Here is a 14,656-nt window from a genome sequence, read left to right on the forward strand (position 1 = left end):
TCAGAAAAGAACAAGAGTTGATCAAGGGAGATCGAATTGAACAGATGAAAGTGAGGAGCCTGACACAAGTAAGTGGAAGCAATGCCAGGACTCAACTAAGGGCCCGTGGTCGCCACCCCACGTTTCCCCAAGTTCAGGGCTCTTGGGTCGACTTTTAGTCGCCTCTCACGACACGCAAGGCCGATCCCAACCACACAAGGGAACAATTTTGTCGTAGGTACGACATCGTAACTGGTGTAAAACCTTCAATTATTATGTTTAATATATTTTAATTGGAGTTTATTTAAGGCTAAATTATCTTTGATTAAGTGTTAAACATGACTGGTATATGGTTTCTCCGTAAATATGTAGTATAAAATTATAACCTCAAATACGTATTGTATAACCTAAAAATCTATAGAGTCCATAGCGGTAGAAAACTCCATAATGTTCGTATGTTAGACTTATTGTACTTTATTTGGTGTATATGAAGGGTTCTGGAAACTTACTGTAAGGTTTTATTATCCAGATACATGTACAGACATTACGAATGTTGTAGATATTTCCATGTACATTTTTAAATATTGAAAGAACATTCGAGTACCCATTCGACTAGCTGGTCGATCGATATTTCGAGTGTGTTTCAGTAGAGTGTCGTAAGAACTGTTCCAGAAGTCGATCCTTCTAGATGGTTGATCAAATGGTCAGTCAGTCAGTCAGTCAGTCAGTGAAGTGAGTTCTTAGTTCTAAGTTCGCAGTTCTTAGTTCTTGGGACTCAGGCAAGTGATGGACTGGGAGTGACTGTTGGGCTCCGAGGTGGAGTCAGAATATTGGACTGAAGTGAGTGAGGCGGTGAATTCAAGAGAGAGTATGTTAAAGTGCGCGCGTCAGTGTTGTTGATATCTGTACTTGACAGAATCGACTTCAGGATACTCCGCTATTGAGTGTTGTATATAGTGTCATTTGCTACTGTGTATAGTTGTGTGTTGTGACGTACAGTGTAAATAAAGTAATTTATACAAGGAAGTGAACGTGTTCTCGTGTGATATTTATTTACGTCAAATAAAATCGCATCGTAGAACGATACAATAAGAGAATTCATGAATTTAGATGAATTTAGACTTTGTTGCTTAGTCCATATTAACGTTGCGCATTGCTGACAAGGAAATATTGTTCAGTGGTGTTAACTGGCGATGTCATGATTGTCCTCAGGTGTAAAAACGCATGGTCAACGGTCCATATCGACGAGAAAAATTATGAACATGATTATAAAATTGAGAGGGAAAATCGCAAAGGAACGATCACTTGAAGAATAAGAGAAGAGGGAGTCGTGAAAGAAAGACTACCTTATATTACATGCCCTAATATCACAAAGTCGGAAGAAAACTATATGTGGAGGCCTACAATATCGAAAGCTCATAAAATTGATCAACAATACATCGACCATTGTTTGTAGTGACGTGCTTTGTGTTTTCTGTCACAATTCATCTCCGATAGATGGGATTACAGCTTCGTACAGAGTAAAGGTGTGACAAACAGTTATTTTTCGTGTAACTGCTACATGTCACTGCTACATTACAGTAACTGTGAAAAGTAACAGCTAAAAATATAGTCTAACATTACTCACCTCTTATTGGTCACAGGCTGGTCACGGATTCAAGCTTGTCTCGTTACAGCTGTGTTGCAAAGTCCCATTCATTCACTCGCACATGCGCGCACGCATCACTATACTGTTGAAAGTCGGTGCAGCAAAACACGCATTCCTATTTGCTTTAAAGTTAACGAGAGGCAGACAACGGATGAAATGAGAAGAAAACATAGCATCTTTTCTTAAATCTAGAGGAGTGAGTTTGACAATGCCCCGATCAAGGATAGAAGACAAGAAAACATGATGATCTGTCCACCAAACCTCGAAACAAACCAGTACAAGAGGATCGACTAAGTAAAATGAAGTAATGTTATGTTATGTTATCTATAATATCAATATGGAAAGTTAGCATACTAATTTACTGACGGTACAAGAAAAATTATACGGATGAAACTTATAACAATATTATAATGTAGATAGTCCTGCGCGATGTCTGATTCAACGATTACCCCTGAGCAGTTGAATATGCCATAACAGTTTACACTTTAGTTATCAGATGCCAGCATAAACTTAAACATACACACTATAGAGTATATTATACACTACAGTGTATTTGACTTAAAGCAATCTCCTACGAAAGCGCTCTCACTTGGAAGACATGAGTACTATTTGAAATCTGAAGGTCACATTCTGTGTCTGTAAGGTGCTACTAGTGACAGTTCGCACTTTCCAGTTACTGTTTTCACTAGCACGTTATTCTGTTGTCGTTACTCGGTAACCTGTTATTTATTGTCCTCGTTACATTTGTAGCAGTGACAGGCATGTAACTGTGACAAAATAACTGCTACGTTATTTTTCACCCATCTCTAGTACAGAGTAAAACAGACTGCCGGAATATTGGCGGAAAGTAGCTGGAGAGTTCGATAACTTTCTTCCTTAGCATACCATTCCTCTGGTTCATAAATTTTCTGACGCTACTGGTACGTAACACACTGGTTCTTTATACTCGTAGTATTCCAGCTATTCGAGCCCTACTATGAGGCGCTGATTGGAATTAGCAGTGTGCACACTTAACGGAATAATGGCAGGGGGGTGTTCACGGCTGTCTGCGCCCTCATCATTCCAGCTCTGGAACTCTGGACTGTTAGATCTGCAGTGCAGTACTGTTCGTTAAAAGCGAGAAAATGTGCGGTTTTTCATTTGACAGCATTGCTTTTAAATTCCTACTGCCATCAATGTAATGACCTATAGTATGGGAAAACCACAAAGACACTCTCTCTGAGGATGTGAAACGGCCGGTGGAAAGTGTGTGCCATTATAACAAAAACTGCCCCACTTGATTGAGCCTGGCAGTAGGCAAGTGGGTCTGCCATCATGGTGAAAACTCCCTAATCCAGTCTTCACATGAGAAAAGATGCGTTTCTGGGGTAACATCTAACGTGAAGACCTATGCAATGCTCACAACGTGTGCACTACTTAAACTAATATTGTGAATACAATGCAGAATTCCGTAGCGAAACACGCGTACATCAGCTAATAACAAGAAAATAACGTTATTGGTTTTACGTTCCACTAACCACTTTTACGGTTTTCGGAGACGCCGAGTTGCCGGAATTTCGTCCCACAGCTCTTTTTACGTGCCGGTAAATCTACCGACAAGGGGCGGACGTATTTGAGCATCTTCAAATATCACAGGATCGAACCTCCCAACTTGTGCTCAGAAAGCCATAACCTTAACCGTCTGAGCTACTAAACCCGGCAAAAAAGAATAACATCTGATCAGACATATTTACAATAGTGACAATAATGAAAACTGGTCGCTTTGGACTTGATTTTTGTAAATTGTTGTGTTCTACACCATTACACACGTTATTCAAACTTAAGGTTGTACAAAGATTATGTTGAAAACTGAAATATTTATAACAGGAGTAAACAAATATTTCCAATTTTAAGCAAGAGTTTGTAAAAATAGGTCATTTCGTATAGTAGTATCGAAAAGGCGTTATTACAATGATTCGGCTGTCTACAATAAAAGGTATTTATTAATGTATTATTTTCCGCATTTTAAGCAACATCATTATGTAAAAATGTTCTACTGACGTGTTTTTCGGTTTTCAGGGACGCCAAAGTTCCGAAATTTTGCTGCAGATGAATTATTTAACATGCCGGCAATTCTACCGATACGATGCTGGCATAGTTGAGTACAGTACCTTATGACACCAGCGGACTTAGGCGGGTTAGAAACCACAGTCTTGGGCTTACCGTCTGAGCCACTCAGTCTGATGTATTTCAAGCAGAAGATACGAATGTTGGTAAATACATTTTAAAAAACACACAGACTAGACTTATTACACTAGTGGCTTTTGAAGATGAGGAAAGTGACTTAAAATATAAAGACAAAAATGTACTGAAGCATAGTGCTTTGCGCAAAAGAAGAATATAAAAGATTAATACTTACCATGCCATTGTCCATCGTGCCATAGGGCGACTGGAAGCCAGGTTTTTCTGCAACATACAAAGAAAGTTGTTAGTATTCCGGTTAAATATTCCTACATTAATTTTAACAGAAAGCATATTCTATTATATTCTATTATAATAGCCTCCGTGGCTCAGACGGCAGCGCGTCGGCCTCTCACTGCTGGATAGCGTGGTTCAAATCCCGATCACTCCATGTGAGATTTGTGCTGGACAAAGCGGAGGCGGGGCAGGTTTTTCTCCGTGTACTCCGGTTTTCCCTGTCATGTTTCATTCCAGCAACACACTCCATTCTCATTTCATAGCATATATCAGTCATTAATAAAATCACTTTGGGAGTGGCGACCCCATCGTACTAATAGCCTATATATGATTCATTCATTTCATTCCTGACCCGGTCAATGACTGGAAACCAGGTTGTAGGTTTTCATTTTCATGGTATTGGTTTTATGTCCAAATAATCACATATTTTCGTTTTTGTTTTTGGAGACGTCAAAATACCGGAAATGTTGCCCCAGAGAAATTTTACGAATCAGTAACTCTACCGAAAAGAGGCTGGTGCATTTTCAATTGAAAAAGAAATGCGCATCATGAACGAATCGTGCGAGCACAACATAGAATGCCACGTATATCACCATATGCCAACATGTGTCCCATTTGCGTCTAATTCTGACTCATTGCGCGGAAGTACCACTAGATGGCGTACACAGGGTCTCTCTCACATAAACCTAGACCGTCCAGCGGCGTTTCAACTCTCCGAGACTTAAGCAGCAGCACAGGAGGCGCGCGCACAGTTGTTAACCTTGCAGGGAGCGTGCGCGTGTTCGACTTAGCAAACGCCAGTCTGAATCTCAGCTGTTAACATGGTGAGACAGTTATTTTAAGTACGAGTCACATCGACGGGTACGCGATGCATTTGTTCAGTATTTCCCGGTGAAGTGCCACCTTCACAAACACAGATTCACGTAATATGAAACAAATTTTAAACTACTGGCTCAGTGCTCAATAAAACTAAATGCGCGCGCACAAACAGTTTTAACGCTGTTTAAAAACTGCTGATCCAGCCAAAAGAGTGAGATATTGTGAGTGGCATCTTGCATCACTGATGGTCGTTTGTTCGACCCACAGCTTGTATTCTTTTTGGATGAGGCCTGGTTTCATCTTAATAGTCATAACTCTCGCTATTGGTGTGCAGAAAATCTTAATGGTGTTTATGAAACCCCTCATTATGATACGAAGATTGGTGTTTGGTGTGCTGTTAGTGCACGACGAATAATTGGGCCTATTTTTTTCGAGACGACAGTAAATGCAGTGTGCGATTTTTACTTATAGTGTAAACTGAAAGGAAAAGCGTAGGAACTGAAAGAAAACATTACGAATGAAATCAGGATCATTACAGGGGTATAAGTCAGGAAAGACAACACTTACAGCATCTTTTATAAGGTAAGATACACGCTTAAAGCGGGGCGACCGCGTGCGACCTAAGTTCCACTGAGAAAGCTGCCGTAGCGCAGAGTAAAAACATCATGCGCTCGGTCTGGGTTTATTTAAAAGATCCTATATGTCCCTCTCTCATTCCTTGATGCAACACATCAATTAAGGCTTAGTTGCAGTGTGAGGAGTATGAGCCACAGAGCTGAGCTGAGTCAATACGCATGCCCGGCCGGCACATTCGACAAACCTTTGATCAGCTAGATGAGTTTGAGAATGATGGCATCGCCAGATTAAGAGAGGCAGGTGAAGTTTCGGCGCATTGCTCGCCACCTGAACCGTTCTGATTACACTGTGCGTCAGCGATGGACGCAGTGGGGACGTGAGACTATACATAAGCGTCAAGAAGGATCGGGTCGACCCCGGCAGACTACCAGAAGAGAGGATCGTTCCACCTTGCAGCAGACCGTGAACACTCCACGGGCGTTATTGCAGCTGGGGATACGCCTGTGACCAGCAGTACCACATCCAGACGACTAGCAGAGCAGGATCTGTCGTCGCGGTGTCCCGTACGATGTCTACCATGAACGAATCGCGCGAGTACAACGAAGGTTGCTACACAGCACCTTCATGGGATGATATGTGTTCTATTTGCGTTTAAGCTGATGGCTTGCGCGGAAGTACATCGTCGAGCACGTATGGACTTCTGCCAGGAACGGGCAGCATGGCTGCTAGCGGAATAGCTGTAAGTGGTGATGAGCGACGAATCACAGTTCTGTCTGGTATGGACGACCGCCGAATTCGAGTCTGGAGCCGTCTTGGTCAGCGTAGTGTTCCACGTTTCACTGTAGAGCGACACACCGCCCCGACGAGAAGTGTCACGGTATGGTGTGTAGGCCTATAATTTCCTACGAGTCCCGCTCCCGACTGGTTGTGACTGAAGGGACCCTGATGCCCAGAAAGTTCCGCGACCGTGTAGGTTTCCCTTCCTGGTGCAGCTTGACAATCCATTTCCCAGCAGGATAATGTCCGGCCTAACACAGCACGGGTATTTCTGGCCTGCCTTCGTAATACCAACATGCTTCCTTGGCCAACAAACTCTCAAGAACTCTCGCACATCGAGAACGATTAGGACCAGATTGAACGGCAACTTCGGTCAGAGACGAGTAAGGCAGATTTGGAGGGCCATTTGCTGCAGCTGTGCTGGATCTTCCTCAGGAAAACATCCGACATTTGCATGCTTCCATGCTCCACCGTGCTACGGTTGTTCTAACATCGTACTATGTGCATGCATCCTGTAACTGTAAATTACCCTGTAGTCAACGCTGGATGTGGCACAATTTTTAGTTTTATTTATACTACTATCTTCTGCACCCATTTACGTGCCCCTGCGATGGTTCCTTCATTATGTGCTTCTTTGTTTCTTCTTTGCAGATGAGCGTACCGCCAGACTTGGTCGGGATCGAATTCGCTATCTTGAGCTCAGAAACCAGCGTCATAACCATTGAACCACTCAGTACAGAGAAATAATTTTCTTTCAATACGATGCTAATGACAGAAAATAATTCATTTTGCACATGACACCTCAAAAGAAAAATTTTAGTTCATAATCATTCTTCTTAATACAAATTAAGACATCTGAATGAGTTTCCATTTTTTTTTTTTTTTTTTACAATTTGTTTTACGTCGCATCGACACAGATAGGTCTTATGGCGACGATGGGAGAGGAAAGGCCTAGGAGTGGGAAGGAAGCGGCCGTGGCCTTAAGGTACAGCCCCCGCATATGCCTGGTGTGAAAATGGGAAAACACGGAAAACCATCTTCAGGGCTGCCGACAGTGGAGTTCGAGCCCATTATCTCCCGGATGCAAGCTCACAACTGCGCGCTCCTAACCGCACGGCCAACCAACCCGGTGAGTGAGTTTCCTGCGCGGCTCGGGCCATGTAGCTGTTAGCTTGCATTCGGGACATGGTGTGTTCGAAACCTACTATAGGCAGCCCTGAAAATGTTTTTCCTTGGTTTTACCATTTTTATAGCAAGCAAGTGCTTTTTGTTTTGTTTTTATTGAGGGCGAGTACGTGAGAGTCCCAGGGTGAAAACTATGCCCTTAGAAGTACCGATGACTCACAAAAATCTCTGATTTTGCACTGGCGGGGGGAAATCGACCTGGCTGAGAAGCCGTATTTGCCTCCCGTAAGAGAAGAAACTCCCTCTTCGCTGATACACTGAATTAAAATTTTGAGTCTGAGAGCTTGGGGGGGGGGGGGGAGACTGGGGAAGGGCCTCCGTTCGTAACAAACGGTTCGTTTCAATTTTTTTTTTTTTCAGGGGTTTAATAATGAGTGTAATTTAGTGAGTGGTTTGAATTTGGAAAAGACCAAAAATGAATTGCGTTTTCCTATTAAAACAGGTCGTAAGTGAGCCAAGGGCCGCGGTGTTTAAAACGTGTGTTCGGCTTCTTGTTCCTTACGACCCGTTTTGAGAGTAGGATGCCAGGGTAGGTTGAGTGGCTTCGGAGAATTCTAGATTTGGTCATCTTTACTATTTTGTTAATGTGAGATCTAGTAGTCGGAATACGAAGTTCGGTTCGTATCTATTAGATCTCAGTATAGGTGGCTTTGGTCATCATTCTGAATGTGTTATTCTGGAAAACTTGTAATTCTGAAAATGGATTTTTAGGAATATAGCCCCAGGTGTCACAACCATACAGCAGGATGGGCCTGATACATGCTAGGTAAATATTTCTTTTAATACTTGTAGATATATATTTACTTCCTAGCAGAGGTCTCAAAGCTTTCACCCGTTGTACGGCTTGTTCTATATTGTATCTCCAGGACAAACTTCTGCCCATAGTTAGGCCGAGGTATTTAATTCTGTTTGCAAGTCAGTGGGACATTATTAATAGTAAGTTGACAAATCTGGACCAATGCTTGGTGAAAATAATGCGAGTTTTGGTGGTATCTATTTTCACCTTATTTCGTACACACCTCTCCTAGAGAGACGTAATCCATTGTTGCAGTGCGAGGAGGGCAGGGTCATTTCTCCTCAGGAGGTGTAGATCGCAGTGTCATCCGCGTACTGGCGGACATCCACTCCTTGATAGGTTGGAAGATCGTTCACATACAGGTCGTAGAGGGTAGGGGAAAGAACTTCCCCCTGTGGGGTTCCGGCTTTGAGTGCCCGAGGGGTGGATTTCTCCCCCTCACAGGAAACATAAAATTTCCCATTTGTCAAATATGAGTGTATAATTTTGACTAAGTATGAGGCTGTAATTGATTAAGGCCACGGTCGCTTCCTTCCCCGTTCCAATCTCACCATGGTAAAAATCTTGTGTTGGTGCGACGTTAAACCACGAGCAAAATCAGATTAAGACTTTCAGTATCTATTATAGAAAGCAATTTATTGTGGTATCGTAATAGTACTTCACAGAAGAGAGATGTAGTTACGCAAGCATTGGTAAAAGTTCTAAATTTTCAAAATAATTAAGTAACATTAATTCCGTGACAATTTTCACGTTCCTTTCAGGACATGTACAACAACAACAACAACAACAACAACAAAAGGATGAAAGAGTTCAACAGAAATTTCTGCTGAAATATAAAACAAATGCCTTATTTCATTCCTGAACACATAAAATACAGCAACATTCATGAACATTTCTGTACAAGTGAGCGTAGTGGCCTTCAGTTCAGAGGGTCACTGGTTCGATTCCCAGCCTGGGCGGGATTTTTAGCGGTGTCCTCTGACTCAGAGACTGAATGTTTGATTTAGCCTTAATACCCACCCACCGTATACACAAAACATATCACACTACCAACCACCAGAGAAACATGCAAGAGTGAATGCGCCCTTCCACATAAGGCCGCTGTCAGGAAGGGCACCTGGTATCAAAAGTGGGCCAAAGCCAAATTAGAGCCAGCTTCAATTGTGGAAGAGGAGAATAATAATAAGAAATTATATACAAATACGTATTTTTATGCATCAAAAGTATACAGTATACAGTGAATGAAACTACTCGATAAATCATTAATCCAGGATTTTCCGAAAGTGGCTTATCCTCAGCAAGATAATTCATCATCCTTCGGAGACTAGTTCAAACGTTTTTGTCACTATCCTTTATAGGCTACGGATACTGTGGTCTTCAGCTCCATGTACACTAACATCTGTGCGGGTAGTGCATGCAAATCCGTAGTACTGCCTGTTTACAGCAATAAAAATTACTGGAATTATTTGGTAAAGAACCTTGTCAGATACCACGGAAATTCAAATAGGCTATCTCAGCAACTATACGAAGTGGATAGAAACCTAAACTAAAATACCTGCTGATGGCCACAGGAGTCTGCGATCGAATATCTGAAATTTCGCTCCCTGATTTTCTCTTAGTACTAGCCTAAGCACGCATGGCTATGTTATAAAGCTATTAATGACTTCCCCATACACATTTTATACAGTATACAAGAAGAATCTCCCAAGGACGTAAACACAGCTCGTTCGTCACTGAATCCTCATAACAGCCTGCTTCATAGCGATTAAATAAATGCATGCCGGACAATCATACGATACCGAATTCAAATAAAATGCATTATTTAAATAATCTTTAGTTCTAGTGAACACGCGTAAGCACACTCAAAACAGCACAGCACACGTAGTAAGTTATTACTAATAACATACGTTTTTTTTATACTTTATCTATTACAACATTTGGTACTGTTCAAAACTGGAAAGTATGGGCGTGACTTGCTAAATACTTGGTGTAGGCGGGATCGAATTATCTCCATTTATGTGAGAACAAGGGGTCACTAGACAAGTACCGGTCACGATAACCCTGTGCATTTCAACAGGTGTAGCCAGTCACAACTGAATATATCATAAAGGTCATTAGACTTCAAGCTACTTGATTATTTTGAACATACGTCCATCAGCAATACTGAAGTATTGCTTCATTCCAACCATTTCAAAACAACTTACAACAAACCTTTCACGTTCTTGATTATGTCTCCAGCTCCTTATACAGCGCTAAGAATATACTTTCCACTAGATATAAGAAGTGCTGTGAATGTATGTTTTAAAGACATGATAAGATAATATACAATGTGTTATTCATTTTGAGAATTTCAGCGACAAGGAATGTCTATAAACAACCTGAGTTATTTGGAGAACTACGAAATATCTGCGTTGTTCCAGAACTTAACGCAAATAGAATTTCTCCGCTTTATAATTATGTTTAATAGTAACCAGTTTCTCTTCGTTGAAGAAAGGGAACATTTATCACATCATGAATCATTCTCACGCTTCAACTGTTTACAATGATAAGTAGCAATGATGGGATAAATGTAATTAAACTCACATGTCAGTCGGCACGAAGTGGGACAGATTATGTTGATGTTTCGTCTATGGGACAGAACTATCAGACGTGTGTGCGATTGATCAGAACATTTCACCTACAGCGCATCTCTACAGTGCAGAACAAGTGGAGCGCACTCACACTGTTGCCGGATTTTTATTACGGCATGACGGGACTAAGGATTCGGAAGTTGAACTGAACTCCTTGAATTATGGCATTAACAAACGACATTGAACTTTCAAATCATAAATACACTTTATTTGTTTACACGCGTTAAAGATAAATTTTATTATTCATTAGTTGATATAAATAATTAAATGATTAGTTGATTACTAGTTCATTAAACCTCCAAGGCTGAACATTCAACGTTCAGGCCTTTGGTTCAGAGGGTCCCGGGTTCAATTCCCGGCCGGGTTGGTGATTTTAATTGCGTCTGATTAACTCTTCTGGTTAGGAGACAGTGTATGTCTTTGTCCCAGCACGACTCTCCTCTTCATATTCACACAACGTACCATTCTACCAACCACCACAGAAACATGCAATAGCAAATACATCCCTCCACGGAAGGTTGGAGTCAGGAAGAGCATCCAGCCTTAAAACGATGGGGTCGCCACTCCCAAAGCGATTTATTAATGATTGACAGATGCTATGAAATGAGGTGGAGAGTGTTGCTGGAATGAAAGATGACAGGGGAAACCGGAGTACCCGGAGAAAAACCTGTCCCGCCTCCGCTTTGTCCAGCACAAATCTCACACGGAGTGACCGGGATTTGAACCACGTTATCCAGCGGTGAGAGGCCGACGCGCTGCCGTCTGAGCCACGGAGGCTCCTTAATAATAATTATAATAATTATTATTATTTCTTTCTTTTTCTTGTCTGTTTACTACACCACTAATCCACATTTATGAGACAGTTCGCAAGCGCGACCCCAAACGAGTGAGAAAAGCGGTAGAAGAAGAACGAATAATATGGATAACTAGATAAATATTAATTTACCATGAATACGTAATAAAATACGTCCTGTGAATTACCTTACCTTACTATCCATGAACACGAGTTGCACTCCCCCCCGCTAGTGCCGAGGATAGTTCAAATGGGTTTGGGTGGCGTTGATGACGTGATTGAGGACGGTTTTTTTTTTTTTTTAACCTTCTTTGTATCTAGGAGTGTGTCTGTCTTCGAGAGATATAGTTCATTTCGTTTTACTTTTTCCATATAGTTCGCCCGATTTTGAACTGATATGTGGACGTAACCGTGTATTAATAAGGTATCCACATCTTTGGACTTGAGAGTTGTGTTGAGTCGTACGTACGACTTCAGTTAAACCTATACTCTTTTCTATAGGATTTAGCTCGCAATAGTAGGGGGAAAAAGGAAGACAATTCCATTCGGTTGCCCGTCGATAAATTTTAATGGGTGCCTCTTTCCAATCTTTAGTCACAATGAGTCCCATATTCACATAATAATAATAATAATAATAATAATAATAATAATAATAATAATAATAATAATAATAGCGATGGCATCCGGAGATGCGTGGTGCAGGTCTTTCGAATTAACGCTCATGGACGACCTCAGTGTCTGTGAGGAATGGGCGCATCTCGGATGAAATCTAATGGTGAAGATGGCACTAAGACCCAGTCACCGAGCAAAAGGAAATAACTAATGAAGGTTTAAAACGCCCGACCCAGTCGGAAATCGAACCTGTGACCCCTTGATGCAAAGCCGGCATGCTAAGCAGTCAGCCGCGGAGCCGGACTACCCACGATTCATCTGAATAGGAAATCCCTAAAAGCTTTTCACCTGTTGGGTTTTACTTTAGCAGATGTTTTCGTTGTTGTTGTATTTAATTATTATGCAAAACGATGTAACTCCGGTAAATAATTTGACTATTGATGATTATTTCTCATATTTTAATTAACATGCATATGTCTCGAACTACGAATAAATGAACATAATTACAAAGCACAAGGATCATATTACTCTTTCAGAAAGCCATGTTCTTCTGGAGGCTTCCTTCATTACATTACTCACATTGATGGCCTTAAGGAAATGTTAGAAATAATGTAACACTCTTAATGTTTCCTTCCCTTGCAGTTTGCCAGTACTGAGCATTTTGCATGCTTCACCTTCCATTGTCCATTGTCTAAACGAAAGGTGTGACAGAAACTGAAATGAGGAAATTTAGCACGTAATTCTTTTGACATGTCTTAATACACTCCACGCCGAAAGGACTTAAGTAGCTGCCATATCCAGCTGGAACATTTTTAAAAACTAAAACAATACATGCGGATACTAGAGACCTACTACTAAGTTTACTACTACTACTACTACTACTACTACTACTACTACTACTACTAGAGAAGTGTGGTGGATAAGCTCCTTACATTTAATATACAGTATAAAAATAATTTTAAAACCCCAAAATGCATTTTTGAATTAATATATACTTCGAAAAGTTGCTCTGCTAAAACAGAGTTTTGTTTTTAATGTTAAATAGCGGATGAAGCGTGAAAAATATTATAAACGACCTAAGTTTATTTTTTGAAGAAACACCAGCACTTGTCTAGCCCTGAATTACTATGGGCTGGTGTTCGCAGCTCCGTAATCAAAGAGAACCAGACGTTCATTACATCTTGCTGTCGTATCAGTAGCGATTTGTTTATGTCTGTCTGTGTCATTAAGTTACAGGCAATGTATACGGGAGATAAGATAATTCTTCTCGGAAACCCTTACTCTGCTTTTTTTCCTCTGCAACATTCTTTCAACCTGTTTGTTACACTGCACCGTGACAACGTGTTACGTATGAAAAATGCTACGGTTAATATTCTATTTATACTCACGTTACCCCGGAAAGTAAATGGTCAGAACAGTTCGTGTTATTAGAAGCGTCTATTGGTGCAACTATATTTCAATATTTAATGAAAATGAAAACCTACAACCTGTTTTCCAGTCATTGACCGGGTCAGGGATGGAATGAATCAGATGTAGGCTATTAGTACGATGGGGTCGCCACTCCCAAAGTGATTTAGTAATGAGTGATAGATGCTATGAAATGAGAATGGAGAGTGTTGCTGGAATGAAAGATGACAAGGAAAACCGGAGTACCCGGAGACAAACCTGTCCCGCCTCCGCTTTGTCCAGCACAAATTTCACATGGAGTGACCGGGATTTGAACCACGGTATCCAGCGGTGAGAGGCCGACGCGCTGCCGTCTGAGCCACGGAGGCTCTTCGATATATAATATGTATGAATATTTGGCGGCAGCGCGCGAAAAGACAAACACAACGCTAATGGTACAATAAGTGTGTTGGAAAGACAAACTGGGTGCCCATTAAACTGCACACTGCAGTCTAAGGCAGAGACGCGCTATACTCTAAATACCAAAACTTACAAAAGATAAACACCGAACATGAAGTAAGCAAATACCTTATTTCAGAAAGAAATGTGAAGAAAAAAAGAAAAAGGGGGCGGGGGACTTCAGGTAACCATTGAAATGTACAACGAATTAGTACCAAAATAAAATATATAAAGACGGAGTCACAGAAATTAATGTGCCGAGAATATTTGGACGTCAACAACATGAAAGCACCAGAAATTAACGCTTGGAATTGTTCGATGAATCGATATTAACACCAAGTTTTTTTTATCAGTATGCAAATAGATGTAACTCCGGTAAATCATTTGGATACTGATGGTACCATACTGAGAAAAATCCAGTTTTATCATATTTTAACAATGTATGCCTCGAACTACGAAGAATTAACGCAGCATAAGGGTCATGAAAATGAAAATCTACAGCCTGCCTCAAGTCATTCGACCGAGTCAGGAATGGAATG

General features: G+C 41.1%; 1 protein-coding gene across 1 annotated transcript in view; it reads right to left on the minus strand.

The window, feature by feature from the left end:
• LOC136874380 (uncharacterized) overlaps positions 1 to 14,656 on the minus strand; it is a 400,009-nt gene that overhangs the window by 172,557 nt on the left and 212,796 nt on the right. The window contains exon 2 of the mRNA XM_067148016.2: positions 4,026 to 4,072. Within this exon, the coding sequence (XP_067004117.2) occupies positions 4,026 to 4,072 (47 nt within the window). The remainder of the gene's footprint in view (positions 1 to 4,025; positions 4,073 to 14,656) is intronic.

This window comes from Anabrus simplex, chromosome 5, assembly GCF_040414725.1.
Source record: "Anabrus simplex isolate iqAnaSimp1 chromosome 5, ASM4041472v1, whole genome shotgun sequence".
In the NCBI taxonomy this organism is placed as follows: Eukaryota; Metazoa; Arthropoda; class Insecta; order Orthoptera; family Tettigoniidae; genus Anabrus; species Anabrus simplex.